This window comes from Chiloscyllium plagiosum, unplaced genomic scaffold, assembly GCF_037043375.1.
Source record: "Chiloscyllium plagiosum isolate Xiang-an unplaced genomic scaffold, Cpla_swu_hap1 HiC_scaffold_3, whole genome shotgun sequence".
Taxonomy (NCBI): domain Eukaryota; kingdom Metazoa; phylum Chordata; class Chondrichthyes; order Orectolobiformes; family Hemiscylliidae; genus Chiloscyllium; species Chiloscyllium plagiosum.
The window spans coordinates 15212665-15239899 of NW_028270141.1; the positions used below are offsets into that span (position 1 = coordinate 15212665).

Consider the following 27235-nt stretch of genomic DNA (forward strand, 5'->3'; position numbering starts at 1 on the left):
CCAAGCTTTCTAGGAATTTCCATAATCATGGATACCAAAAGCAAGTTCTAGAAAAGGGCTGTACAAGAAATAATATTCATTCACTTAAGGTTCAATTAGTTGTATCCTTTGCGTGGACTTCATATTCTCTATTCTGTAAATAATCCATGTAATTGTTATGCTGTGTCAACGTCACTGGACTAATATTTAAGATGCTCACACAATGAGGACATGGGTTCGTATCCGACTATGGCAGCTGGTGGAATTTAAATTCAATTAATTAGCACAGGAAAGTAAAAGTTCTCCATAATGAACACCAAGAAACACTCATTAATTGTTGTAAAATTGCACGTTTACTTTTGTCTTTTGGGGAAGTAAATCTACCATCCTTACCAAGTGTGGCCTACCTGTGACTCCAGATCCACAGCAATGTGGTTACTTTACATTACTCTCTGAAGTGTCCCTGAAAGCCACTCAGTTCAAGTGTAATTATGGATGGCAACAAATGCTGGCCTTGCTGGTGATGCTCATGTCTGATGAAGAAACTAAAAAGACGTGCATTTTAAAGGTTTTACCGTGTTATTAACTTCTCATCTTTACTTGCTTTTAACTATTTTCTAATACGAAAATCAGTTTCTTTTCCTGATTCTTTCTATCCATCTCAACTGTCTGTTCAATTACCTTTCTTTCTGTTTTGCCTAATATTCTTGCATCTGTTTCTCTTCATTTCAAAATCTTTTGGTTTTTCTTTTTTAATAAACATTCATATTGTTAATACACAAGATAAATGCCTCTGTTAATTTAAACCAGATAGACAGAAAAGCTCACCTTGCACTGTAATCTGCTAAATTTCGAGTGGCAAAACTATCCCAAATATCAGTATTTTTAAAAAAAAACTAACAATTTTACTCTTTAAGTCCAAAAGAGAAGACTAAACAACAATTATTTATAATTCCTTTCTCTTAAATCTATTTCTGCCTCTCACTCTACAATACTGGTCTGATAAATTCCCTCTTATATTTACAGCAAATCAATTTCAAACCCACTTGTCATCTTCGGATGTCAATCTTTCTTAGCAGGTTTCTCCAGGTCAGCTTCAGTCTTCTGCTGCACAAACCACCGAAGTCTTCTAAGCCTTTCCTTCACAGACACAGCATAATGAAATATACAGATAACCCGTCTTCCCCAAATGATGATGAAATATGAGAGGTTGAAACACAGACCCTTACATAATCTGTTTAGGTATCAATACTGGACTCAAAAAAATGATGCTATATTTGTTTTGTTTTATATTTCCATTACTTTAAAAGCCCAGCCCCTTTAGCATATTGTTTTCTGTAGTACCTAGGTTTCCTTTTCAGAGTTTTGAAGTTCTCTGAATAAATTGGTTATTCTTTTTACTCCTAAGAGTAATATTGTTTAAGGAGAAATTGTACATTTAAGGACAAAATGGCAACTGGTACTTGTGTATCTTTTGTTGAAAAGAATAAGTACAATGCCATTTCTGCTGCAGTTCGCATATGACTAAAGTTGAGAAATTATGCAGTGCTAAAACAGGTGGTGACCCAGCTTTAATTAATCGAAGTAACAGGTGGGTGTTTATTTTTCTCCGAAAGGTTACAGCGCTGGTTGGCAGGTGTGCAGCAAACTGGGGCAGTCAGATGGCTATCATGACCTGACAACTCGGCAGGAATTCATGTCCTTTGCTCGGACTTACTGCCCTCCCAATGTTATCCAGTCCCTGCTAGCTGTCAGCAGCTCACTTCAAACACAGGTATGAATGAATTAGCTCTATGCTGCCAAGAACTGCGGGACCTGGGTATTAACTCTTGAATTTAAAGAATATCAACTAGTACTGTTTGTCCCACTAAGTTTGATGTTCTGTTGAAAAATAAATCAATCGTAATGCAGTCTCCTTCAGTGTGTTCAGGAGAACCTCATGGGTTGTTATATTCTTGGCCTAACTAGAAAGGTGTATTGCTGGATCTACTGCTGAGAAATGTGGTAAGCCGAATGGACCAACTGTCCATGGGGTGGGGTGTGTGGGTGGTGGTGGTCAATTGGGTAAGAGTGATCCTCACATCGGAAGGAATAGGTTAGCCATGCAAGAAATGGTAGAATGAACAATGTAGAGAATGGAAGAGGGCTCATTTCAATGAGATGAGAAAAGATCCAGCCTAAGTAAAATGGTGCCAAAGGCTGATAGGAACTGTTTTGGAACAATGGATAAAGTTCAGCTACAAACCGGGTACGTTCCTGTAGGAGCAAAAGGTAGAAGAATCAAAACACAGCTCATTGAACGACGAGTGAAAGAGAGACTTTAATGACATGAAATTGTGATTGCATGATGCTTGACATGTACATTCTTCCAAATGAGCACTAGGTAAAGTACCTGAGATGAAGAAGGTGAAAAGGGATATAAAACAACAAGAGGGACTGTGAGAATACAGTGGCAATTAACATAACCTGGAACCCAATAATTCTCAGCATTTAAATACTTAAAGGCAGAAAGATGTGGAATGGACCCTATTAGGGACGAGGAAGATGCTGTGTAGTTTGAGGCACAAGGCAAAGCTAGAACACCTAATGAGTACCTCGTGTTGGTATTTGGTAATGAATATGGAATCTGACAAAATATCAGTTGAAGTGGATTGTAGATACAATGTATAGGATGAAAATTGAGTAGTAGTAGGCCTGGAAATGAGGGTCTACTTGAGGTAGATAAGTCAATTGGTCCAGATGGCTTGCATCCAGCATGCTAAAGAAAGATGGGGGATGATTAGGAGATTGGGAAAGGCCTTGCCATAATCTTCCAACTTCCCTAGATAGAGTGACAAATTCAAGGAAGGATGTGAGGACACTTCTACTAACTACGGGCCAGTTCGCTTAACGTAAATGACCGGTAAGGTTTTAGAAACAATAATCCAGGCAATGGATGGCAGAGTAGAGAGAGAATCAGCAGGAGAGGTTGCAATTAGCTAAAGATGGCCAGCACCGATTTGTAAAATGCATATTGATTGATGGTCACATGTCCCAAGATCCAGTGAAAACTCTTGTTTTGTGTGCTATACAGTCAGATTGTACCATTCAAAGTGCGTCTGAGTAGCAAAACAGAATCCAGAATATCATGTTATAGTTGCAGGGAAGGTGCAGAGCGAGAGAAATCCAGATTAACATTTGAGAGTTCCATTAAAAAATGATGACAACAGGCAAGAAGCTGTTCTTGAAACTGTTTGTATATGTATTCAAACTTTATATCTTCTGCCTGAAGAACAGGTTGGAAGAGAGTATAACTGGGGTGGGATGGGTCTTTGATTATGTGGGTTGCTTTCCTGAGGCAGCGGGGAGTATAGATGCAGTCAGTGGATCGAAGGCTGGTTTGAATGATGGACTGGACTGTGTTCACAACTGTCAGTAGTTTCTTACAATCTTGGGAAAAGCAGTTGCCATACCAAGTTGTGATGCATCCAGATAGGATGCTTTTTATAGTGCATGTATAAAAATTGGTAAGAGTCATTGTGGACATGCCTAATTTCTTTAGCCTCCTAAGGAAGTAGAGACATCGCATTGACGTAAGTGTACTAGGACAGACTGTTGATGATCATCACTCCAGGAACTTGACATTCTCACCCATCTCCACCTCAGCACCATTGATACAAACAGGGATGTGCCATCCAGTCTGCTTCCTTAAGTCAATCACAAGCTCGTTCGTTTTGCTGACATTGATGAAGAGATTGTTGTCTTTACACCATAGTGCTAAGCACTCGATCTCCTCCCTCTATTCTGTCTTGTCATTGTTTGAGATTCAACCTACAACCGTGGTGTCGTCAACAAAATTGTAAATATAAAAACGGAAAGAACTGTAGATGCTGTAAATCAGAAGCAGAAACAGAAATTGCTGGAAAAGCTCAGCAGGTCTGGCTGTAATTGTGAAAAGAAATTAGAGTTAAAGTTTCGGGTCTGGTGACCCTTCCTTGGAACTGACATAGACCTGTTGCACCTGTAGATGAATTGCAAAAAATCAAGGAAATTTGGTAGGCCTGAGTTGATGTGAGCCATGACAAACCTTTTGAAGCACTTCATAATTATGGAGGTCAGAACCTGGGGACAGTAGTCATTGAGGCACGCTGCATGATCTTTCTTTGGCACCAAGATGGCAGTGGTCACCTTGAAGCCCAGGTGGGGACTTCAGATTGTAGTAAGGAGACGTTAAAGATGTCTGTGTATACTCCCGCCATCTGGTTCACACAGGATTTGAGTGCATAGCAGGGGATTCCATTCGGGCCAATTGCTTTCCAACTCTGTAAGGCCGATCTGATGTCTGTGGCGGTGACCGTGGATACGTTGTACCGAGGCTGTTGGGATAGGTGATATTGTTTTACTGATATACTGTTGTGATCCTGGATAAGACTGTCAAAAGTGATGTTACGATCTTGTTGGGGGCTAGTAAATACTTTTGTTTAACGAGGACATTGTTTAAGATCTCAGATATTCATGAAGAAAATAAAATCATGAGTGACCATAAGCAAAAGTGAGGACTGCAGATGCTGGAGATCAGAGTTGAGATTAGAGTGGTGCTGGAAAAGCACAGCAGATCAGGCAGCATCTGAAGAGCAGGAAAATCGATATTTTGGGCAAAAGCCCTCCATGTGGAATGAAGGCAGGGAGCATTCAGTGTGGAGAGATAAATGGGAGGGGGGTGGGGAGAAGGTAGCCAAGTGTACAATTAGGTGGATGGAGGTGGGGATGAAGATGATAGGTCAGAGAGGAGGGTGGAGCAGATAGATGGGAAGGAAGATTGGCAAGTAGGACAGGTCATGAGGATGGTGCTGAGCTGGAAGGTTGGAACTGGGGTAAGGTGGGAGGAGGGGAAAAGAGGAAAGTGGTAAAGTCCACATTGATGCCCTGGGGTTGAAGTGTTCTGAAGCGGAAGATGAGGCTTTCTTCCTCCAGGCGTCGGGTGGTGAGGGACGGTGATGGAGGAGGCCCAGGACCTGCGTGTCCTCAGCAGAGTGGGAGGAGGAGTTGAAATGTTTGGCCACAGGGCAGTGGGGTTGATTGGTGCAGGTGTGCCAGAGATGTTTCCTTAAGCGCTCTGCAAAAGGGCTTTAGGGAACATCTCCAGGACACCCGCACCAATCAACCACACCGCCCTGTGGCCGAACATTTCAACTCCCCCTCCCACTCTGCCGAGGACACGCACGTCCTGGGCCTCCTCCAACACCGTCCCTCACCACCCGACGCCTGGAGGAAGAATGCCTCATCTTCCGCCTCAGAACACTTCAACCCCAGGGCATCAATGTGGACTTCACCACATTCCTCACTTCCCCTCCCCCTACCTTTCCCCAGTTCTAACCTTCCAGCTCAGCACCATCCTCATGATCTGTCCAACCTGTCAATCTTCCTTCCCACCTATCTGTTCCACCCTCCTCCCTGACCTATCACCTTCGTCCCCACCTCCATCCACCTAATTGTACTCTTGGCTACCTTCCCCCCACCCCCCTTCCATTTATCTCTCCACCCCGGAGGCTCCCTGCCTTCATAAGTGTCCATAGTTTGGAATAAACAAAGTCAATTTTACTATACAAAATTAGAAAAGTAAAACAATCATCAAACAATACACACGGAAAAATTTGCTTTTTAACATTTGGGAGTAGCATGAGGTAAATTTGAGTTAACCAAGACATTGTGGGTCACCAAATCTCATTAAAACTCTTGCTTTCTTTGCAAGGGATTCTAATTCTTCACTTTTGAAGATTCCGTCTTAGAATACCATCAAAGCCTCCGTGTTCTGAATGCTTCAGTGACTGTACGTCTCGGTAGTTCAATCTCATCTCCCGAGACAAAGTTCCCCTGAATTGCTGTCAAGCATATAATTAATGGAACAGTTTCAGCTTTTATCAATCAGCTAACTTCCCTAAGCTGTTGCTGAATTTCTCGAGGTTCCAATTTTTCTCAACTGCATCAAGCATATACTAATTGCAGCTTCCTTCAACCCACACTCAGCTGCACTGAACGAGGATTAAAAGCTCAGAGTGTTACTCTTTAGCCTTCACCTTTATTGCATTGAACCACAAACTTCTTGGGATTTGTTGTAAACCCTAATTTTGAGGGGTCTGCTTGCACTAGCGGTCATGGTGACTGGAGCTACTCGTTTGCGTCAGCACTGTTCCAGTTCCAAAATATCCTGGACATTTCCCAGCAAGCACACAAATTGAAATCAGAGATCCTGCATAAGCTGCAACCATTTTCAAGACAACATTGCCTTTGCTGAGTTGTCCTTAACCTGACTTTCAAGTTCCAAATCCTCATTTACAATTTCCTCTTTGATCTGAGCAAGTGAATGATTTTTAACAGCCTTTCAGAATTCACAAAATTCATTTAATTAATTTAGTTTTACCTCCCGGATCACTCCGTCTCTCTGGACTTGCAAATAGTGCAAGCAGTTCAGGTGCCTCAGTTCAACAAGCTCTCCTGCTGTTGATCTAGCTATTAATCTGTTAAAGCATCATGATCTCATCCTTTTAAGTGCAGTAGACTTGCACATGCTTCAGTTGTTTTGATCGTATTTTCTACTCCTCAATGCTAATTCCTAAAACTAACCATTACATTGTACTTGGATTACGAAGATCTCAAACCACACATTCACAAAGATATAATGCACCTCCTTTCCCATCTTCCTTCCCTTCTCCTCCACCCTCACTTTGCCCCTCATTCAGTGCTCCAGTTGCCTACATTGCAGTCAATCTCATTATCTGTTCAGTTTGTTTGCCTTTTGGCTCACTTTGTTTCATTTAAATGTCACCACAATTGTCACAATGTTTTCAAATGTGAAGTCAAAATTCAGATAGAAAAACTCTCTCTGGCCTAATCAATGAGAAAAATCAAAGTATGTACCTAGACATTTTGATGGTCCTTGAAGTCACCTAAGGCATAATTCATATCCATTTCTTGAGAGTCATTAACAATAACTTCTGTCCTCTTCAGATGGAATGGTGTTTGGATTTTGGGACCAGATCTATTAATCATTCCCCATGATGTTATTAGAGTTAAATAATGTGAACAAAAAATGTAATTACTTTTAACTGAACAAACCACATGGTACTTTAGCTAATATAATATAATTGTATTAAAATGAAATAAATTTTGTTCCAAGTATTTTTGTCAGAGCATTGGAAATTATTCTCAAATTACATATATGTTTGTACAACCATGCAGGCAATTGTGTTTCTATCTGTAAGTAACCAGACTGAGATAGTATTCATGAACTGCACAAAGCCTGAACCAGGAAGTGTGCAGGTCTCAGGGACAGTAAACAAAATAAAGGGAGACAAATAATTATTTGATGAAAGCAGTCATAAAAATCCAACAATTAAAAGCTGAAGTAATAAGATTCCACATTTATAAATTTAATTTTCAGTGCCACAGAGATTAGTAATTTAAGACTCATCATACCTTTACAAAGGCATCTTGACAAAAGCTAGCATGCCATAACTTTCTGTGGCTTGTTTAGATTGTATCTGACGGGTCGTAAGAAAGTTAGCAACATTTTATGATTTTAAATGTTAAATTGGATTGCAAGATGCTACTTTCAGGTCTCGCTACAAACCCGCTGTCGTAGGAAGTCGTTATGTGATTTAAGTGCAAATACCATTAAATTCAATGTCATTTTGACAGTAATTCTTGACTCCTATACCGTATCCTCCAAGAAAGAAAGTCAGTTTTTAATTTAGACTAATTATCTGAACAATGCAGAACCATTTTTGAATTGAGCTTTGAAGCAATTGTGTGTGTGAATTAATGTTGAATGCAGCAGTTTCTAGTTATGCAAAGTGTTTGTTTCATTTGTTGAGCCATTAGACAGTTACATTCGATGTATCCCTGCAATTTGTTTGTTTTTGTGACTCATTTCTTAATGTTGCTTTATTTGAGGAGTAGTACTTTCTCAACAGACATAAAAATTCAAACATTTTATGCTAGAAAAGATCAATATACTTGTGCGTTTCATAGTTCATTGAAAGTAATCAATGTTATAATTGCAAGGTGCTAAATCACTGCTTCTTGTTGAATTAATTTTGCAGATTTTGTATCAAGCTGTAAATTATCAGATTGAGCCATCAGAGAGGAGCGAGTCTTTAAATTCTACGGGCAATGCTCAGCAGGTCAGAATTGGCATATCTTCAGCGGGTTCTCCCGCCTTTCTGAAGCAGGATTTTACCATCCCATCTAATGCACAAGATAAACTGTTGTCTCATAACTTAGAGAGTGTGAATAATAAAATGCATCCATTACTTTCAATGCCTTGTAATTCAGGTAACCTGTTTATTTTAAATATCAACAGCAACTTTTATTTATGTGGCATTTCAAAGCAGCCTGCGATACTTCAGCACTATGACAGCTGCTTACATCTTAAATCTGATAAGCAGGTTACCAATCTGTATAAAGTTTTAGGATTAATTGAGACAGGATTGTACATTGTGGCATGTTCTTCTTTTTGTGAATTTGATTTAAAAAATGTAAATAATATCCTTGTAAGAAAGAATAAGATCAAGTAGATGATGTTAAAAATGAAGCAGCCTGTCAGAGAAAAAATTACATAAAATTATGATTTTTATTTTGGAATATTGTTTGATGATATGACAACTGAGGAAAAAGAAAGTTGAAATCTCTACTTTGTCACAAAGCTGGTCCTTTTTTTCTTTTTGTCAAGGATACAGTGTCCTTGGTTTTTATCAGAGGGGTTGTAAACCACTCAGGCTCCGAATAGAGTCGTTTGGTACAGAGATGAAAGGTCTTTTTGTTTTTACATAAACAGATGAGACTTCAGGCCAAAGCTTTTTTTTAGAAGTAACCTGTATAGGTCAGTGAGGCGTGGCCAGCTCACTAGCTGAGCAGTTCAGTTCAGAAGTTGAATTAGAGTCAGATCAGCTGTGGGCTGTGTGGAAACAGGCTGCTAGGCTCTCTCTTCTGCCCTTCTAACTTCGACCTGTAAGCCTTTGTTTCACGTTTTGCTCTGTGTTTATTGGGACTGTTGTGTATATTCAGAACAGCATAATTAAGTCGAGTTTGGGATAATCTGAGTTCTGTGGATATTCTATATTTTGTTCTTTGTATTCCATTCTGTAATTTTGTGAATACATTTTTGTCTGTTTTAAAACCTAGTAGTCAACCTAGCTAACTTACTCTGGGTAATTTTCGAAACAAATTGCAAAGTTACAGTCTGGGCTGCCAGCTTAAGAATGTTTTGAGTGGTTTGGCCTAGTCCAATAACAATTTTCTTATACTCTTGCCAATTAACTAATAGTGCAAGAAAGCTTTGAAACTTACCATTAAAGTGTTGGTTAATTTTTCCAAAACATTAACAAACCACTTCATTTCTTCTGAATGCCATAGCTTTGTTAGGAACCATTTCTTCTAAAGCACTAATTATTTTGCTTTTTGATTCAAACTTTTAGATTGAAATAAAAGTTTCAAATAATTCATCTGATCTGCTTCATCGGACAACTGCAAAGACTATGGAGGTTCTCAGTAGTACTTCAATGACAACTAAAGCAGTGTTGCATGCTGTCAGTGATGCGCAGTGGTGGAAGAAGTCCCTCAGCTACCTGCGGCCTTTACATGTAAGACCTTTTTGATCATAGCTGAAGAAATAGAAGTTAGATTCTCTCATTTCTATCATTTTAAAGTGTAATTTTCCTTTAGGATCAAGGACGAGAAGCAACATTAAGACGTGAGGCCGGTGTAAATGGAGATTTGGAAAAACAAGGCTGTCATCCCTTTTATGAGATCCTCATCGATGATCCTTTCATTGACAAAGTAAGTCAAACTAGTCCAGGATTTGCACTAAATTACCTTTCAAAGGTAGAGTAGTCACACTTATCAATAATAGATTAGATTAGATTATTTACAGTGTGGAAACAGGCCCTTCGGCCCAACAAGTCCACACCGACCCTCCAAACCCATTCCCCTACATTTACCCCTTCACCTAACACTACGAGCAATTTAGCATGGCCAATTCACCTGACCTGCACATCTTTGGACTGTGGAAGGAAACCAGAGCACCCGGAGGAAACCCATGCAGACACGGGGAGAATGTGCAAACTCCACACAGACAGTTGCCTGAGGCTGGAATTGAACCTGGGTCTCTAGCGCTGTGAGGCAGCAGTGCTAACCACTGTGCCACCGTGTCACCCCCAAATAGAGAACTGAGAGGTTCCTGCTAGATAAAGTTTCCCTTTACTCAACAGCTGAACAAAAAAAATTGCAGCAGTAAACTATTTGTCTTGTACAGACCATTTGAATATTTAGGGCTAATTGAGAAAATTTACCTGAGATTTATTTTCTAGGTTTCAATTGATTATTGATAATGTGTATCCTATAATATTGTTTGTATTATCCAAAATATTTGATACACGAATGTATTTGATCTTTTTGGTTTAGGAATTCATTCTCTACAAAACTATTAGTATTTTTGTTTTCTTTTGAGTTACATTTTTGGTGTTGGAGATGATATTCTAACAATTGAAAGTGCTGCAGAAAGCTGCATGAATTTTTTGGATCATTTATAATGACCCAGAATTTGGTGGAACTGAGCTTCTCGTGGGATGTTTCTTCACCCTTTAACTCCAATTGTTTTGAATTGCAAACTGCTGACAGTGTAAATTGATAATGGTGCAGTAAGGCCAATGGGATACCTGGTACAAGACAAAACTTAATCTATATCTAAGTAACTTTAATTTTCTGCTGACCATCTTCATTCCCACTAAGTATTCATGACATCCTTCAATTTAAGCTTACTCCATCAGTGGCTCTTCACCAATCACTGTCATGGCGGTTAGCAAAGTTAGTATAGGCCTGTGACCTGGATCAATATTTGATCACCTCAGATACAGGATCCTCTCCAGGATGTTCTGCTTTGTTAACATTTGAACAGACTCTGCCAACTGGTGTATTCCTGTGTGGGTAGTTGACTCACAATTTATAGGATCTAGGTCCAGAGCAGGTGTAATAAGCAAGTACCCACCCTTACACATCAAATGTCTTGTACTTCGATGTCTTTTTCATTCTCAGATATTGCAAGTTGGTGCAGAGCATGTTAGCATAAAGTTGGGTCAAACAGCACAAGTATTGACCTTTTCTAAAGAAAGGTCACTGGACCTGAAACATTGACTCTGCTTTCTCCCCACAGATGCGAGCAGATCTGCTGAGTTTCTCAAGCAATTTGTTTTTGTTTCACAATTATTGAATACTATCATTTTCAGGTTCTATGTCACAATAAGATCCAGCCATGTTCTCAACCACCCCCTCATAATATCAATTGACTATTTTTAATTTGGCTGTCAGATCCAGTGGATTATTAAACATGTCACTAAAATTCATATAAAAAATAAATTCCTGTTATCATTTGGAATTAATTTGTGATTTATCTAGGTTGCTTTATCACTTTAAGATAATTTTTTTGTCTTTTTAAGCAAGAATTGTACTGAACCACATTGTCAATTGTGATGACTATTCATTGCATTTAGTTCCAGAGTTCACTGAACTCTCGTGTCTAAATACAAGTTGGAAAGTGGCTAATGGAGTGTGTTATCTAATATTGCAACCTCTTTCCAAGAAACCCAATGGCTCAGTAATGGACACCACATTAGGAAAGATGTATTGGCCTTGGAGAGAGAAGAGCGTAGGTTTACAAGAATGAAGCGTGGACTTCATGGATTAAGTAATAAAGAGAAATTTTAGAAATTAGGCCAGTTTTAAAAATTAAAGAAATTTTAAGCATTTAAAAGATTAAGGGGTGATCTGATCAAAGTCTTTAAGAAATTAACAGGAAAGAAAAGGACTGAAAAAGACAAACTATTTCCACTGGTTGGGGATTCTCTGATTATGTGACATTGTCTCTGAATTGGGATCAAACTGTTCATGGAGATGTTAGGAAGCACTTTTGTACACAAAGGGTGGTCGAGGTTTGGAACACGCTTCCACAAAGAGCTGATGCTCGATCAGTTGTAGATTTTAAATCTGAGAAAGATCGATAATTATTATTAAACAAAGGTATTTAGATATATTGGCTTAAGGCAGGTATATGGAACTAGGCCACAAATCTCATTGAATGGCAGAACAGGCTTGAGGAAGTCCTGTTCTTGTGTTCCTGTGAATTATTTTGTTCAGTTCATCAAGCATACTCAGAAACATGTTCATTGCTGTTATGTTTAAAGCTGACATGTAGGGCTGAATGTTTGTTCTGAGGTGTTGACCTTGCCATTAGGATGAAATTCACGTCAGGATAACCAAAAATACCAATAGCAAAGCCCACAAGACAATTTTGAAAGAGGGAGTCAGTTAACTGGCCATCTCCTTTTTAGGACAGTAGACTGATTGCTGAGTCTGGAGGGCCAAGAAAAGGTGTGCAGCATGAACAAATTTACAGCCCTACTATCAGGGTTGGGAGTTGCTGTAGTACATAGAGAGGCACTATGACACCTGCATTCCCAGTCACTGGCTGCAGATTAGGTCATTCAGAGGACCAAGAGGACCTTTCGACATAAGTGGTAATGCCCCATCTATAGTAATGGCCACAATAACGCAAGTGTTTGGAACAGCAACTTCTAAATAGATTGGAGTTTGTTACTTTAATGCCTATTCCTACTGCCATTCAAGGCCACCACCACTGTTTCACAGATGGCCTACTGACATGGCAAGCACCGCGTGGGCCAGATTGGAAATCTGGTTAGGTTTTGGGGAATGTCCATAATTGTGCCCACTTAGTTTTTGGATGGGTAAGGTATGTAGGACATGCTGTCTCTAATAAAATTGAGATTGGACTAAGTCATAAAGCTAGCATACTGTTTAATAACACAAATCTCCAACCTTGTCTGCTTTTGATCTTTTTCCCTTGTCAATGATATTGATTCATTTTCCAAACACTGCTAGTTGTTCTTTGCAATTTTTGATGGTGAAACTTCACACAGGTGTATCCTGGCAATTAAAATGCACCTCCTTGTAGGATCTAGTCACTGCCTCATAGTTTCTAACGTACTCATTTGAAAAAGCAAGTGAGAAGGGTTGTGTTGATTCTTCAAAATGAAGTATTCTTTACACATTAAATCAACAGGATAGTTTGGTAGGAGTAGGCAGTAATTTAATTTTGTTCATTTAAATTCGTGATGTTCTAATATATATTTTCTCTCATGCAGAGTGAAGTAAACTACACTAGTTATCAATACAGTGCTCTGGAGAACTTTGCAGAAGTCTTGTTGAGAGCTGGAAAATTGTCTGAAACCAAAAGTGAAGGGGAAAACCTATTTCCTGCCACAGAAGGTAAAAGTTATTGTCAGTAGGCCCTGTTACAAATTGTATCTGGTTTTACACCATACTCAGTCTTGCAATGTTATCTGTACTAAAAATGTCTCATAATCAATAGAAATCAAATTCCTTTGACATATCATGTGTATGCAGAAATGTAAACAGTACATCGTGAAAAATATTAAGCAGACACACGTAAATATATTGCTTATTGCAGCAAGTGTGCAGATTGTTAGTTCAGGTACACGGTCCTTTATCCGAAATTGTCAGGACCAGCTGTTTTTCAGAATTCAAAAGTTTTCAAATTTCAGAATAAGTGACAGGTTGATGGTGAAATTTTATAAAGTCTTAGGGGAGGGGCAGACTTATTACGTAAAACAGGCCTTGAGAGAGAATCCAGGCCTATCAGTGCTGGGCCACGCCCCCACATGTCGCACCTAAGTGACACGTTTCGAGTGGGTGTCGACTTGGGTTAACTGTTCTCTCCATCCCTAAAGAAGGGCTTTTGCCCGAAACGTCGATTTTCCTGTTCCTCGGACGCTGCCTGACTTGCTGTGCTTTTCCAGCACCACTCTAATCTAAACTTTGGTTTCCAGCATCTGCAGTCCTCACTTCTGCCTAGTTAACTGTTTGCATGCCAAACAACATTGTTCATGACAAAACATTTCACAAAAAAAATTTCAGATTTTGGAACTTTTTGGATTTTGGATTTCGGATAAAGGATTGTCTACCTGTAATATCAAGAATGTGCATGGTACTTTTTTTAAGAACTTGTGTGAGTGAAATCCATCCTAAATTTTCATCTGTTACTAACCTCAGCTGTTGAAAGTTCATACTTTTTGAAATGCAAGTCTCTCTCGTGGTGGCAGGCAGAACTTTATCACTTTCAGTGAAAACGCTGTAGTTAATAACGTTTCCAAAATGTTTATTAAAGAATATTTTTGTGAGATTTTGATTTTGTCCAATATTGTGGAATATTCTGTGGTATATGGAAAATAATATGTGAAGATTGAGAACCGTGCTATAAAATAGTTGATCTATTTCCTAACAGTTGATTTATAGTTGATTTGTTTCCTTAACATCTAATCAAAATTGGGTATTGCATTGTCGGTATCTATAGTTAACATTTATGAAAGGCTGATGCATGTGTTTGGGGTCGGTAGATGTGTTGTCAATTCAGTGTCATCTTTGGGTAGTATTGAATTTTAGGACAAAAGCAATCCAACTGTGCTCTAAATAATTTAGACTAGAGCACAACTGGACACTGTTCTTGAATGTCATTTACTCAGTCTTTTTTTCCCCGATTTCTCTTTTCTTGGCTATTTCATGTGCTTTTCAGAGTGTTCAGCTAATGTACTGAGGACCTTATTCTCTCTTCAGAGAGGTGAATCAGTTCCTAGCTCCATTAAAACCAACCTGGGAAAAACACATGTCCGTCAGTAAACCTCATGAGCAATGCTGATCCAATTTATAATTATGTGTTCATTGATTATCTCATTTATTTAAAAATAGCATTCACATTAATTAAAAAGAATACACATTAATTAAAAAGAGTACACATGAACATTTTTTCAACTAATCTCCTCTGAAAACAAACATTTTACTCAAGTACTCAAATCTCTAATGAAAACAAGCATTTGTACTTTAAATCAATGGACTGTCAATCAAACTGTTCACATAACAGGCACCCCACCACGCTAATGTTATGTAGTAAAATCAGTCATGTCGCACCAGTCTTATAATGATAACCCATGGACTCATGTCAAGGGAGAGGGAAATAGCAATAACTTTTTTAAAACCCTGAACAGCCAAATCATTTGACAGCTTTGAACATTGTCTGATAGCTTTGAACATTCTCTGGCAGATTTCACTTTTTAAACACATTAATGTGTTTAAATATAGCAATGCCAAAGGGCATCTGTCACCCTTGTGGTGTCCTGAAACCAAATCCAAAGGACTATCTAATATCTTAAAAGTGGTACCCTGGCTATCCAGAAAAATACATGAAAAACAGACCAGATCGAGCTTGTTCTGCTTTGTACACACCGGATTATACAATACAGGGGTGCCAGAATCCAGTTTGACTAGAGGGAGCTGATCATTTAACTAGCCAGCAGTCTCTGTGAACTACATGGAAACCTATTCTGTCTTGCCCCCAATCCTGTCCCAGTAAAAATAAAAGACACCTTGTTTGGGGCAGGATTGGCAAATTGCAGCTGACCTTTGACATGACAGAAGCCCTGTCTGTCAAAACTTCAGGCCTGAAACATAATTACAAAAGGTGGAAATGCTACTTCAGTGGAGTTAATTTAAATTTCCGGCTCAATGAATTTAGTGTTAGGTTTCTGATTTCAAGAAAGTAAGCTGCCCAACAGTTTTCTATCCGTTCATGCTTGTATCAATATAATGTAGATGGCATAGATTATTATGCTTCTAAGAGCATTAAATAATATCCTTGGGATCTCTGATTGATGAGCCAGTAACGATTGAAGTTATGTTTTCATTGGCGGCTATTTGATGATAGTAGAGTGCCAGAACCTGAAGTGATCATGAATAAGTCATCCATCAATAGATACCCATTTATGATGTGATTTGAAATCTCAAATGGAATTACTAATCGGGCCATTTTGTAAATATGTTAACTGGATATGACGTCAGGATTAATTTGCTCCTCATGCACAGCTATTGGGCAAGTGTTACAAAAATTAGTAAAACTTTCTAATACCCTAGATCAGTCATGATTTGTTCTAAAATTGCATTCAGTGCTAAGTCTGTTCATCATTTGAGAATTAGGGTTGGTGGAAACTAAAAGCTTAAAATAAAATACTCGATTGTTAAGAAATCTGAGTTTCTCAATTGGATTTCATTTTTGTGCATTTAGATGCAAAAGCTAGATAGCCTTATCTAAATGAATATTCTGTAGATGTAGGATTTGCTTTGTTGTAAAGTCAATTTGTGAGATCTGTATGGCACAGTGGATTCAAGTACTGCCTTTTCATTTTTAGTGTATGGATGTAATTTCATTTTGAGATTGATCTGATGAAGTACTGTATCCATTGGTATCAGGCAAAATGATTGTGGGCAGATCTGAGCTTCCTTCTGAGTGGGTGTGACTTGCAGCAGAAAAGTATCTGTAATTCAGAATTTCTTCATTAGTCTCACCCACTCACTCTCAGCCCACAGTGATTGCTGTGAGAAATTGAAATGTCACACAACGCAGGATGGATTCAATTCTGGAGCTTGGTTCGTTTTTAGAGCAGTGAGGAGGATTTGATCCTGTACTTAATCCATCTTGCGCTTAAAGAAAAATTTCAAAGGAAAGTAGGGGTGTCTGTTCTCTAGCCCAGTCCTCCTCTTTGCTTCACCAACAAAAAACATCCGGACATTCAATATTTGCCTCATTGCCATTTACAGAACTGCTGTGTTCATTTTCAAAACATTTTTATACTTTCAACTTGCCTTATATAGGCATTTATTACGTTTCTCTGAAAGATCCCAAAGCGCATTTGAGTGTTAGCCAATAGAGTTGTGCTTAAAGCAGATTCCACCAACAGAGCTGAAGTGAATGATGTGTTTGAGACTAGAGCTTGCCTACCTCGTGAGAGTTTGTGCTCCGTTACTTTTGGTTCTGTTTGATGAGAGAGGATCTGCATATCCCTGGTATAAAGACCAGTTTGCTGCTTAATGTTTTCATGTTATGGATAAAGAATCAAAGGATAATCAGTTATTTACTGACAACAGAAAGTTTTTAGAAGTTGTGAAATGAAGATTAGTAATGAATTTTGTTGTAAAAGGTGAGTCAGTATGCATGTTTAGTTCAGTTACAAATGCAATTAATACACAAATTTAACACTACTAAAGAAGGTTACTGCAGTGGTCTATCTTACACGTTATGAATTCTTTACCATCTTTTCACAGTTCTTTTGCAGCTAGCCAGTGATGCTTTACCCAAAGACATGACCTTAGCCCTAGCCTACCTTCTGGCCCTGCCTCAGGTACAGTAATGAACTTTCTGCTTGTATGTGTAATCTGCAATTTTAAAAGAATGATGCAGAATAAAGTTTTACTGCAGCTTCATTTGTATATTTCTGAATTTCTTTGAGGATAAATTATTTCCAGCTTGATTGTTTTTAAAAGAAACTACCCCCCACATAACTGTGTACCATCACTAACCAATTGCTGAAGCCTAGAGATGGAAGTGAAATAGCCATTATTTTTGATAATGGCTCATATAAATTCAAATATCTGTGAGTAAGGGTTGTTGTAGGCCTTACTTCTAGCATAATGACCAGTCAAAAAATGTTTGTACTTTTCACAATATTAATTAATGTAATTGATTATAAGAATATAATGGTTACTACATCGCCTCTTATAGGATAATATAAATCATAGAATCCCTAGAGTACTGAAGCAGGCCATTCAACCCATTGAGTCCATATCATCCCTCTAAAGAGCATTCTACCCAGACCCACTCCCCTACCCACCTGTAACCCTGCAAGTCCCATAGCTAATCCACCTAGTCTTTACATCCCTGGACAAAAAGAGCAATTTAGCATGGCCAAACCACTTAACCTGCACATCTGGGAGAAAGAGGGTGGAATTGAATCTGGGTCCCTGGTACTGTGAGGCAGCAGTGCTAGACACTGAGCCATTGTACTATCCCACTACAGGCAGCATGCACACGCAGAACTTCTTTAAAACTCCCCTCTAACCAAATAGTCAACTGTCCTAATATCAGCGTTTTCATTTGGAATGTTTTCTTCTGAGTTATGTAATCTTTCAACCTTGCAAGCCATTAAGTCTGTTGTGCTTGTGCCAGCTCTTTATTAGAGCTTTCCAATTAAATTCATTCCTGTTTTCCCCATAGCCTTGTAACTTGTACATTTCTGAAACATTAATTCATATTTCCCATGTTAAAATCCCTATATAAAGACAAGTTGTTGCTTTCTTTACATTCTTGTTAGCAATGTGCTTGCTTGATTGCGTAACAGTTTTATATTTTCAAGTTCCAAGACTGAAAATAACTTTTATGAGTTTTAACTCTATGACTGTGTTTTCTGTTGGAAAGATGTCAGAATGTATTTCACAAGTTTGTTCAATCAAGTCCAGGCAATAATTTTCGTCAAGTCACGTTTACTTTGATTTGCTGAACTATTTCTATCGAAATAAAAGCCACTCTGAAGCTACTACTAATTTGTTAGATCCAGTTGAATGCATCTTGTTCTTCAACAATTGCAGGATTTGTGCAACCTGCATGAACAATCTCATATCTGTCACAGGGAAATGTTACAATCTGCCACAAAGGATGTGATAATTGGATACCCAGAACATAAGAATTTAATTGGGAAGAGAACAGAGAAGCAGAATGGTAGACTGTTACTAGTGTATTACCACAGTACCAGTGCTTGGAGTACAGCTGTTCACTATATAATATTTTCCAAATCTCCTGATGACACAAAAGCAGGCAGGAATGTGAGATGTGACACAGTTGCAAGCAGGCTTCAAGGGACTTGGACAAGTTAAGTGAATAGGCAAGAATGTGGTATACAATACATCATGTTACTTAATGTGACCATATCTACTTTAGTAGAAAACCTTAAAGGTAGACTGTTTCTTAAATGGTGAGAGAGTTGGAAGTACTGATGTCCAAAGAGACGTGGGTGTCCTTGTTCATGATTCACTGAGTGCTAGCATGCAAGTACAGCAAACAATTATGAAAGTAAATAATATGTTCATCAGAAGGGGATTTGAGTACAGAAGTAAAGATGCATTGTTTTGATTGTATATAACACTAGTGAGACTTCACCTGGAGTATGATGCATAGTTTTCATTTCTTTATCTGAGGTATCTATCTGAGTTTATCTTGCAATAAAGAGAATGCAGCAGAGATTCATCAGAACTATTTGCTGGGGTAGCAAATAGTGACTTGAGGAGAGAGTAAAGAAACTGGGCCTGGTATTCACAAGACATTGGGAGAATAAGAAGTGGTTTCATTGAAAGTTGCAAAATTCTTACAGGGGTATATGTGGATAAAGCATTTCCCCAAGTGGAGAGTCCAGAGTCTCAGACTGAGTTGAGGAGGAAATGCTTCAGGCAGAAGATGGTGAATCTTGGTAACTACCTAGTATGGACTTGTAGAAGCCCAATCATTGTTCAATACAGAAATCAATAAATTTCTGAAGGCTCATGACACAAGGGACAATATGGGAGAAATGGTGTGCTATTGATGAACAACCATGGTCTGTTTGAATGGTGGGCCAGGCTTGATTGGTGGAATGCTCCTGCTCCTGTGTTCTTCCGTCACAGTTATGTCATTTTTAACTTTGACTGGTATGGTGGTGAAAGGTTGGCTATGAATTTGTGAGGCTGGAGTATGTTCAAGTAGCTTGGAGCAGAATAAAAGATTGTAGATGGGGCTCCCTTTGCAAGGAGGGCGAAGGTGTTTTTTTTTTCCAGCTGGTTTGATGACAGCAGTTTTAAGGGAAAGGAAATGGTTTACAGTATCAGCTAGCGTGGACGTTGGTGGTCGCATTTTAATGAGATTTCATGTGAATGACATCAAGGGAGCTAGAGCTGGGTCTTAGCGAAAAGATGAACTGTGATGGTGTATTCAAGTTGATGCTGAAAATGTGTTGCTGGAAAAGCGCAGCAGGTCAGGCAACATCCAAGGAGCAGGAGAATCGACGTTTAGGGCATGAGCCCTTCTTCAGGAATCTATTAAAGTTGATGAGATAGAAGCAAAAAATGGTGCAATCCTGATGCATGGGCAAGGTTTGGTTTAGTGATAAAAAAGAAAGCTAAGGGAGACATTAGCGGAACTGTGTGGAGGTGATTAAAGTTTAGAATAAATGGTAGGAACAAGAAATGTAGGAGGCATAAACTGTAGTCTAGGAAGGAAAGATGACTCTGAGAAGGAAGGAGAAGAGACTGGTAAGGGCCCAGCAACAAACAAAAGGTGGTCAGCAGCAGAGCCTACAGTGTACTTAAGAGTTCAGAGTTCAGGCATCATGTTTGCTTCCTCCTCAACGTTTTCACCAAAACTGGGTGGTACACAGTAATATCAGGCATGTCTTATCAATGTCTGTATTTGTGGACTCTTTCAACAAGAGTATGTGGCAGAAATCTCCACCTCCCAATCATACAATATTTCCACCCTCCTTTTACTCCTTGTTATAACTATCCTATTGACATTTTAAGAATCAGTGGAAGCACCATGTTCCACATATTGGTAAACTGTTGAGCATGCAGATGTGTGAAGCTCTGCAACACTGATGTCAAAATTGAATCCCATCAGTACAGAGGAGGTGAGATTGCAATCTGTTTTGCTTGTTTATCTAATTTTGTGTCATCTAGTAATAGCTGCACTTAGGTGTTGCAAATGTTTTCATATCATTCAGTGAACTTTTAGAGATGCAGCAACTTCCAGAAGATTTTTATCCATATAATTGTCTCCCTAAGACCCAAGTTTTACTAGTCACTAAAGGGAGCTTTCCTAATACTGGCAACTTTATATACTTTGAATTACAAACACAACAGGACTGTTATCATATGATGATTTCCTCAACTGCCTTTGGACTCCTGCATGACTTTTGAAGTGCAGATATCACCACAGCCCATTCACCTAGATTCTTTCAGATAATTTTATTGGTTACTGAAGTTGAAGAAGGAGCATGAAACCATGAAAATATCTGGATCTAAAGATGCAGTAACCTGGTTTACATTAGAAGATAAGTGACATTTAGTATTACTTATGAAACAGAGTTGTAGACAGAATTAGAAATGTAGTTTTCTCCCTTAAGAAGTTCTGAAAGGTGCACATCATTCCCCTTTTTCTGTTGTCTCTTCATCTTAATCTTAAAGATATCTCCATAATTCTATTGGAAATCCATTCCTCCTTGAATAAGTTGACTAATTGCTGGAATAAACACATTTGATGAAATTCAACCAGTTGCTGTGCAAGTGGGTTTTTTGCCAAGACAAGAAAAGATGCAATAGTGGCCAATTTAAGTGGTAAGATGTGAGATATTTTGTAAAGAAAAGGCGTAATATTGAACAAGAGCTTCTGGAGTGAGGGCTATTCTTGAAGCTGTCTTTCTCTTCTGACATGGGTTACTCTGGAAGGTGGAAAGATCCACATATTTTCCTCTTTGGGCTCTAGCAATAGAAGTTGGATGGCTATATCACTGAAATACCAGGAGAGTTCTGCAACCTGTAAAAAAAAAACTTGGTTATGTGTATTTTTAGCTGTGTGGCAAATTATTGCTTTTTGAAGCAGTGAGCAGGATACTTTGAGACAAACTAGTCCCAAGAGTCTTTGGATTAAAGAAAATATGCCTGATTATAGTCCTTTTAATTGGGGTGCTGTTTGTTACAAAGCTTTAAGTACATGACAGGCAGTAACATCCAAAACCTTCCAACCAAAAACATATCTCTGTCTTCCCCTCTCTCTCTTTCCCTCACTTTCCTCATCCATGAAAGGACTGAATAACCAAGGAAGCTTAAAGGAAAGAATTCTAACATGTAAAGACCGAGTCCACAATATCAACTATCAACATGAAGAACGACCAGCACTCTATAGACACCAGTGTGTTCTCATTACTAAAACCAAAAGAAATTGAAAGAGACATTTTAACTTGAGATCTGGCTATTTGATCTTCAAAACTTCATTCTCTGTCTATTTTGTTTTCCATAGATTGTGCGCACGTGTGCATGTGTTTTATATATATTCAGAATTTCTGAAAGGGTGTAGTTTAAAATGTGTAATAGCTGATTTGAAATTCGTTCTCATCTCTGCCATTTGGTAAAGCTAAGTGTGTTGCAGTCAATAAATTTATTTTCCATTAATGACGAAACCTGGTTTGTCCTGAACAGCGATCCACCAGGATTAGTTATCTTACTAGTTGTCTTGAGTTTTAATGGTGGGGCATGATTATCTGTGCACTCCTCCCAGTTAAATCATGACAAAGGGTTTAACAATCAGAGTCACTTTGTCCATTGTGCATCATGGGCAGCTATCGGCTAGTATTAATCCTGTATTGAGGCAACAGTTCTGGATCTGCCGCAAACTCAAATCGCCAGAAACTGGCATTCAGATCAAATACATGAAACTATCGCTGCATTAAAATGGGGGAGAGAAGATCTATGACCAGTGTAAAAAATGTTATATTAACTGAGAGTTACACCACTACCTTCTGGCACATGAGGCTCTGCTCAGGTTTAGAAAATGGGAGGACAGGTGGTAAATGTAATTCAGTGCACAGTAATGTGGAGAAGTATATTTTGCAAAAAGAAAATGCAAATCCTGAACAAGTTTATTGGCAGCATGAAGAAACAGATGGAGATAGGTATGCTGGTAGTCTCATTTTTGCAGCTGGGAATGGAAATAAATATCATAAAACAAAGAAGAATTGGTGTTTTATGGATGGGACATTGAATGTAAAAGCAATTTTGGTGAAAACAAAACATTTCTGTTGGTATTTTATTAGATTTTCTTTCTTTCTTGCGACTAAATTTATTGGGTGAAAAACCGTGTTGGCTCATCAGCTTTTTTTTTCTATCTGGTTATCATACAACTTTGTTCAGTTTAGGAGTCAATCATTGAATCCCTTCAGGCCATTGCCCATTGAGCCTGCACTGACCCACTGAAGAGCATCCCACCCAGACTCTCACCCCCTACCCTTTCCCCTGTAACTGCATTTCTCATGGTCAATCCACCTGCCTGCACATCTCTGGACACCATGGGCAACTTAGCATAGCCAATCCATGTAACTTGCACATCTTTGAACTGAGAGAGGAACCCAAAGCACCCAGATGAAACTCGCACAGACACTGAGAGAGTGTGCAGGCTCCACACAGAGTCACCCCAGGATGGATTTGAACCTGGTTTCCTGGCTTTGAGGCAGCAGTGTTAACCACTGAGCCAGCCCTAATGTGACCTGCATTCTGATATGTAAGCATATTATACCAAAATCCTTGATTTTATCAGTCATTGTGTTCAAAGTATTATTGTTTTAACAGCAGCCTGTGATTATAAAGAAATCATTTACCACCAGCATGAATCTAAATGCTTAAAAAACAATTTTCAGTTTTGAAAGTGTAGTCACTATTGCATTAGCAAATGTAGCAAAACTGCCCATGACAAAGTCCAAAACAGAAATTACTTGTATGTCAATTAATTTGTTTCGGTGAGATTGAGGGGAAAGTCTTGACTCTCCGAACCCCCCACCCCCTCTCCTTCCTTGCTCCTGCCATGCAGTCTTCCACATTCTCCTAAACAAGCAGCTGTGCTCCTCTGTCCTCTGGAGACCAGATTGAAGGTTTTGTGTGGAAATAATTAAAAATGGAGAACAAGACCAATAAACTCCATTCCTGCTGGCATCTCGCTGATTCAGACTTTAAGGACACCTATCCCCTGTTGAAATTTTACAGATGCCTATCTGATTTTGACAGAAATTTCTTTAAATTTAGTAATTCAGTCATGTTATCACATCACAGATTTCACTTTAATTTGAGGTTTGATCAGAGGAGCGGTGGTAGCTGAAAGAGATGTGATAGAAAGAGTAGGGAATGTAATACTGTTAAAGTGGATAGCTGTGATTGAGGAGTTAAAGCAAGTGCAGTGTACCGAAAGGTCCCCTAAGCGGTAATGAAGATTCTTCAGAAACGGAAATGCCACACTCATACTATTGCAAAAAGTGAAGAGCAGTTTAGTGGTGATCCTGCAATGTCAGAGAATATCACTTCGAGATCTTGTATAAACTACAACCAGGGCTGCTGCAAACAGCAGAAGCAGGGTATTGAATGTAGCCTAGACCAAGATTTCAAATAACAGCATGGTCAAAGAATCACATCATAAAATTTCTTTTGAAATGGTACAAACGTTACTACTAACTGCAGGATTTCATCATGTTGAAAATACCTGAAAGATTTAAATATAAGTAATTATTATCATTTTGCTCACCTGCAGAGTAGTATTTGTACAAAGTGGGCACTGGAGAACGAATTGTGTCATGTCTGCAAACTGCAATATCCCTTCAAAGGGAACATTTCTGTGTTTGCCCTCTGTTGGATAGCTGAATTTAGAAAAGTATGAAATAGTCTACTTGATTTGGAAATGAACTATACCATAATCTGCAAGTTATTTATGAAATACATTATGACATTTAAATGAAAGAAATGACTTTGAATGGACTTTTCACATATTGAATAGCATCCTAAAATATTTCAGCATTTTCCTACCAGATAGCTGAAGTTAAAGTTTACTTTTTAAGGATAAATTAGTCCTTGATGACAATTATACTGTAAATAGTTTGATTTATGAAATTTCTGTTGTTCTTTCATTTCTGATAGATTGTGGATGCCACTAAGTGCTTTGAGAAGCAACCTCATTCAGCTTTGTCCCTCCAGTTTGCTGGATACTATTACGCCTTACAGATCTACATTCGCTTGAGTCCATGTTTTAAGGAAAAGTGTCACTCCATATACAGGGTTAGTGCTTACTTTTCCTTAAAATTAAATCCAGTCACAATAGAAATGTATGTATGTCATTAAAATGCCATTTGTTGAAAGCAGTGTCAAAATTGTATTCCAAATTATGTTAGGAACTGTGTTTCATTCTCTGTCAAGTAATGACTGGCAAATCAGTATATAAATAACAATAATAGTAATTATGTAAAAAAAACTATATGACAGTAACAGAAACATCCATTTGTGGTGAGATCTTATTAAAGTTCATGTTTATTACTTGCACTGAACTGCATTACTTTGAACATGATAAGAAGGTTGATGCTAAAATAAATTACCCTAAATGATGTACATTAGATATTATTGCTGCAGTGTTTTGTAAAGTAATAAGCTGCATTTTTTAAAATCAAAACTGACAACCACAGACTTATGTAATCAATCTAAAAGCAGTTTATTTAGCCATGTTGGTATGGGGTATTGCTAAATTTTGGACTTTATTTTTGTACAAGGTTTGTTGCTACCGTACATGTACCGTACCCTGTACTTAGAGCTGCTCAAGTTGATTTAAAAAAAATCACCATTCATGTTCTCAAGATAACATGTCTTAATCCATCATTTAATATCTGTTGAAACTTGAAATCTATACTTAGTTTTGATAGCTGAAAGTAAAACTTTTCTACTTAAAGTGCGTCTTTCTATGCTATGGAGTTTCAAATCTCTAAATAAATGATCATGGCTTAAATAATATCATTAAAAATATGAAGAATTTAATCTGAAAGATTTAAAGAAACCATTTTGTTCTCATTTTCATTGAAGTATTGAATTTGTTATGTGGAAATGTTTGTGCTAAGTTTTAAGTGCCCTGCTTGCATGACTTAAGATTAAATGGCACCATCTGTTAGTTAAGCCAGATTCCTGGTGCAGTCACAAATGGTGTGGCCTGGGACTGCCAAAATGTCATGAGTCTAGCCCTCATTACAATTAGAAGACCGGTACCATCCTATGTAGTAACTAAGAGCATAAAGAATGGTACTTTCCTTCATGATTTTCTGCCCCTGCCTATTTTATTTTTGATCCTGATATCTTATTCATCTACGAGCATCTTTTCATCATATTAGTTTTGTTCAATTCCTTATGCCAAAGAACAAATTAGTATTCGGTTGTAACAGGAAGCATTCCGCAAGATTATGGAACTTCCCCACATGATTGCCACAGTTTAAATGGATACATCATCAGCAATGGTGTGCAGCTCACCTTTTCTCACTAAATTACTAGGTATTAGCTAATTCCATGTTCTCCAGTTAAATACTTCTGTCACTTCCTTTGCTATTTGGTCTCTCCTAGAGCATAAAACTAGAGTCTGTTAGCAATTGTTCCTAGAGCTATTACAGGTCAGGTATCCATTGCCCACATGTCAGAAAACCAATAAGACCGAAAAACTGAAGGTCTTTTCAAAAGCAGACCCAAATGGACCCATAGACACACTGAGTGCTGGCCTATTCAGGGGAAAAAAAAAACTTTGCTTTCCCCCAATTAACCTTTATCCCCAAGAGCTGAACTCAGTGAGTCTACAGGCCCATTTCGGTCCAATCAGTTATGCAAACTTTTTTCCAAAGGGCTCAACACAGCTGAACAGATCCAAGCAGACCATATTGGGGCAGCAAGGTTGCTCATTGGTGAGTACTGTTGCCTCAATGCCAGGGACCTGGGCTTGATTCTACCATCAGGTGACTGTCTGTGTGGAGTTTTCATGTTTTTCCCATGTCTGCGTTGGTTACCTCCAGGTGCTCTGGTTTCCTCCCACAGTCCAAACGTGCAGGTTAAATGGATTGGCCATGGGAAAAGTAGGGTTACAGGGATAAGATAGGGTGGTGGGTTTGGGTGAGATGCTCTTTAGATTTGGATTTGGTGGGCTTTGGTGGGCTTCACTACTGTAGGGATTCTATGATATTCAAAAACATCCTTTATCGAAACCGAGTTAGTTCCAATTTTTTTTAGATTAAGGATTCCCAACCTTGGTATTTCACATTCATACTCTTTCTACAGATGCTTTACATTTCTCAGATTAAACTGAGGATGACCTGGCACCATATTATTTTCTTTAGTTCCTACCTTGTCCAATGACCATTCTTTTAATAACCCAGATAATGTGTGATTGAAATCAATGATTTGTGTGAGTCGAGATCAACACAGTGCAAAATACCCAAAAAATCCCAGTTGACTCTGTTTAGTAGATTTCCTATTTTTATGCCTAAACAAAATGGATAAGGATCATTCAAATTTTAATTAAAGTTGCATAATGATGGGTAGAGATACAAATGGATAATCTGCACTCATAAAAGGGTGATATCTCGGAAGATTTCTGTATGGAATATCTTGACTGAATATTATTCCTCAGGCACACTCCATCTTAATTGCCATCAATGCTCACTTGTGCAATTTACTGAAATGTCTTCCCAAGTTATGCTTTTTCTCCACTAAGACATCAGTG

At 38.4% G+C, this 27235-nt stretch overlaps 1 protein-coding gene across 6 annotated transcripts in view; it reads left to right on the plus strand.

The window, feature by feature from the left end:
• Positions 1-27235, plus strand: part of nbas (NBAS subunit of NRZ tethering complex) — a 264693-nt gene that overhangs the window by 148440 nt on the left and 89018 nt on the right. For all 6 annotated transcript variants that reach the window (XM_087977600.1, XM_087977595.1, XM_087977597.1 and 3 more), the window contains 7 exons: positions 1596-1753; positions 8061-8141; positions 9435-9599; positions 9682-9795; positions 13173-13296; positions 17200-17276; positions 24631-24768. In XM_087977600.1, the coding sequence (XP_087833726.1) occupies positions 1596-1753; positions 8061-8141; positions 9435-9599; positions 9682-9795; positions 13173-13296; positions 17200-17276; positions 24631-24768 (857 nt within the window). The remainder of the gene's footprint in view (positions 1-1595; positions 1754-8060; positions 8142-9434; positions 9600-9681; positions 9796-13172; positions 13297-17199; positions 17277-24630; positions 24769-27235) is intronic.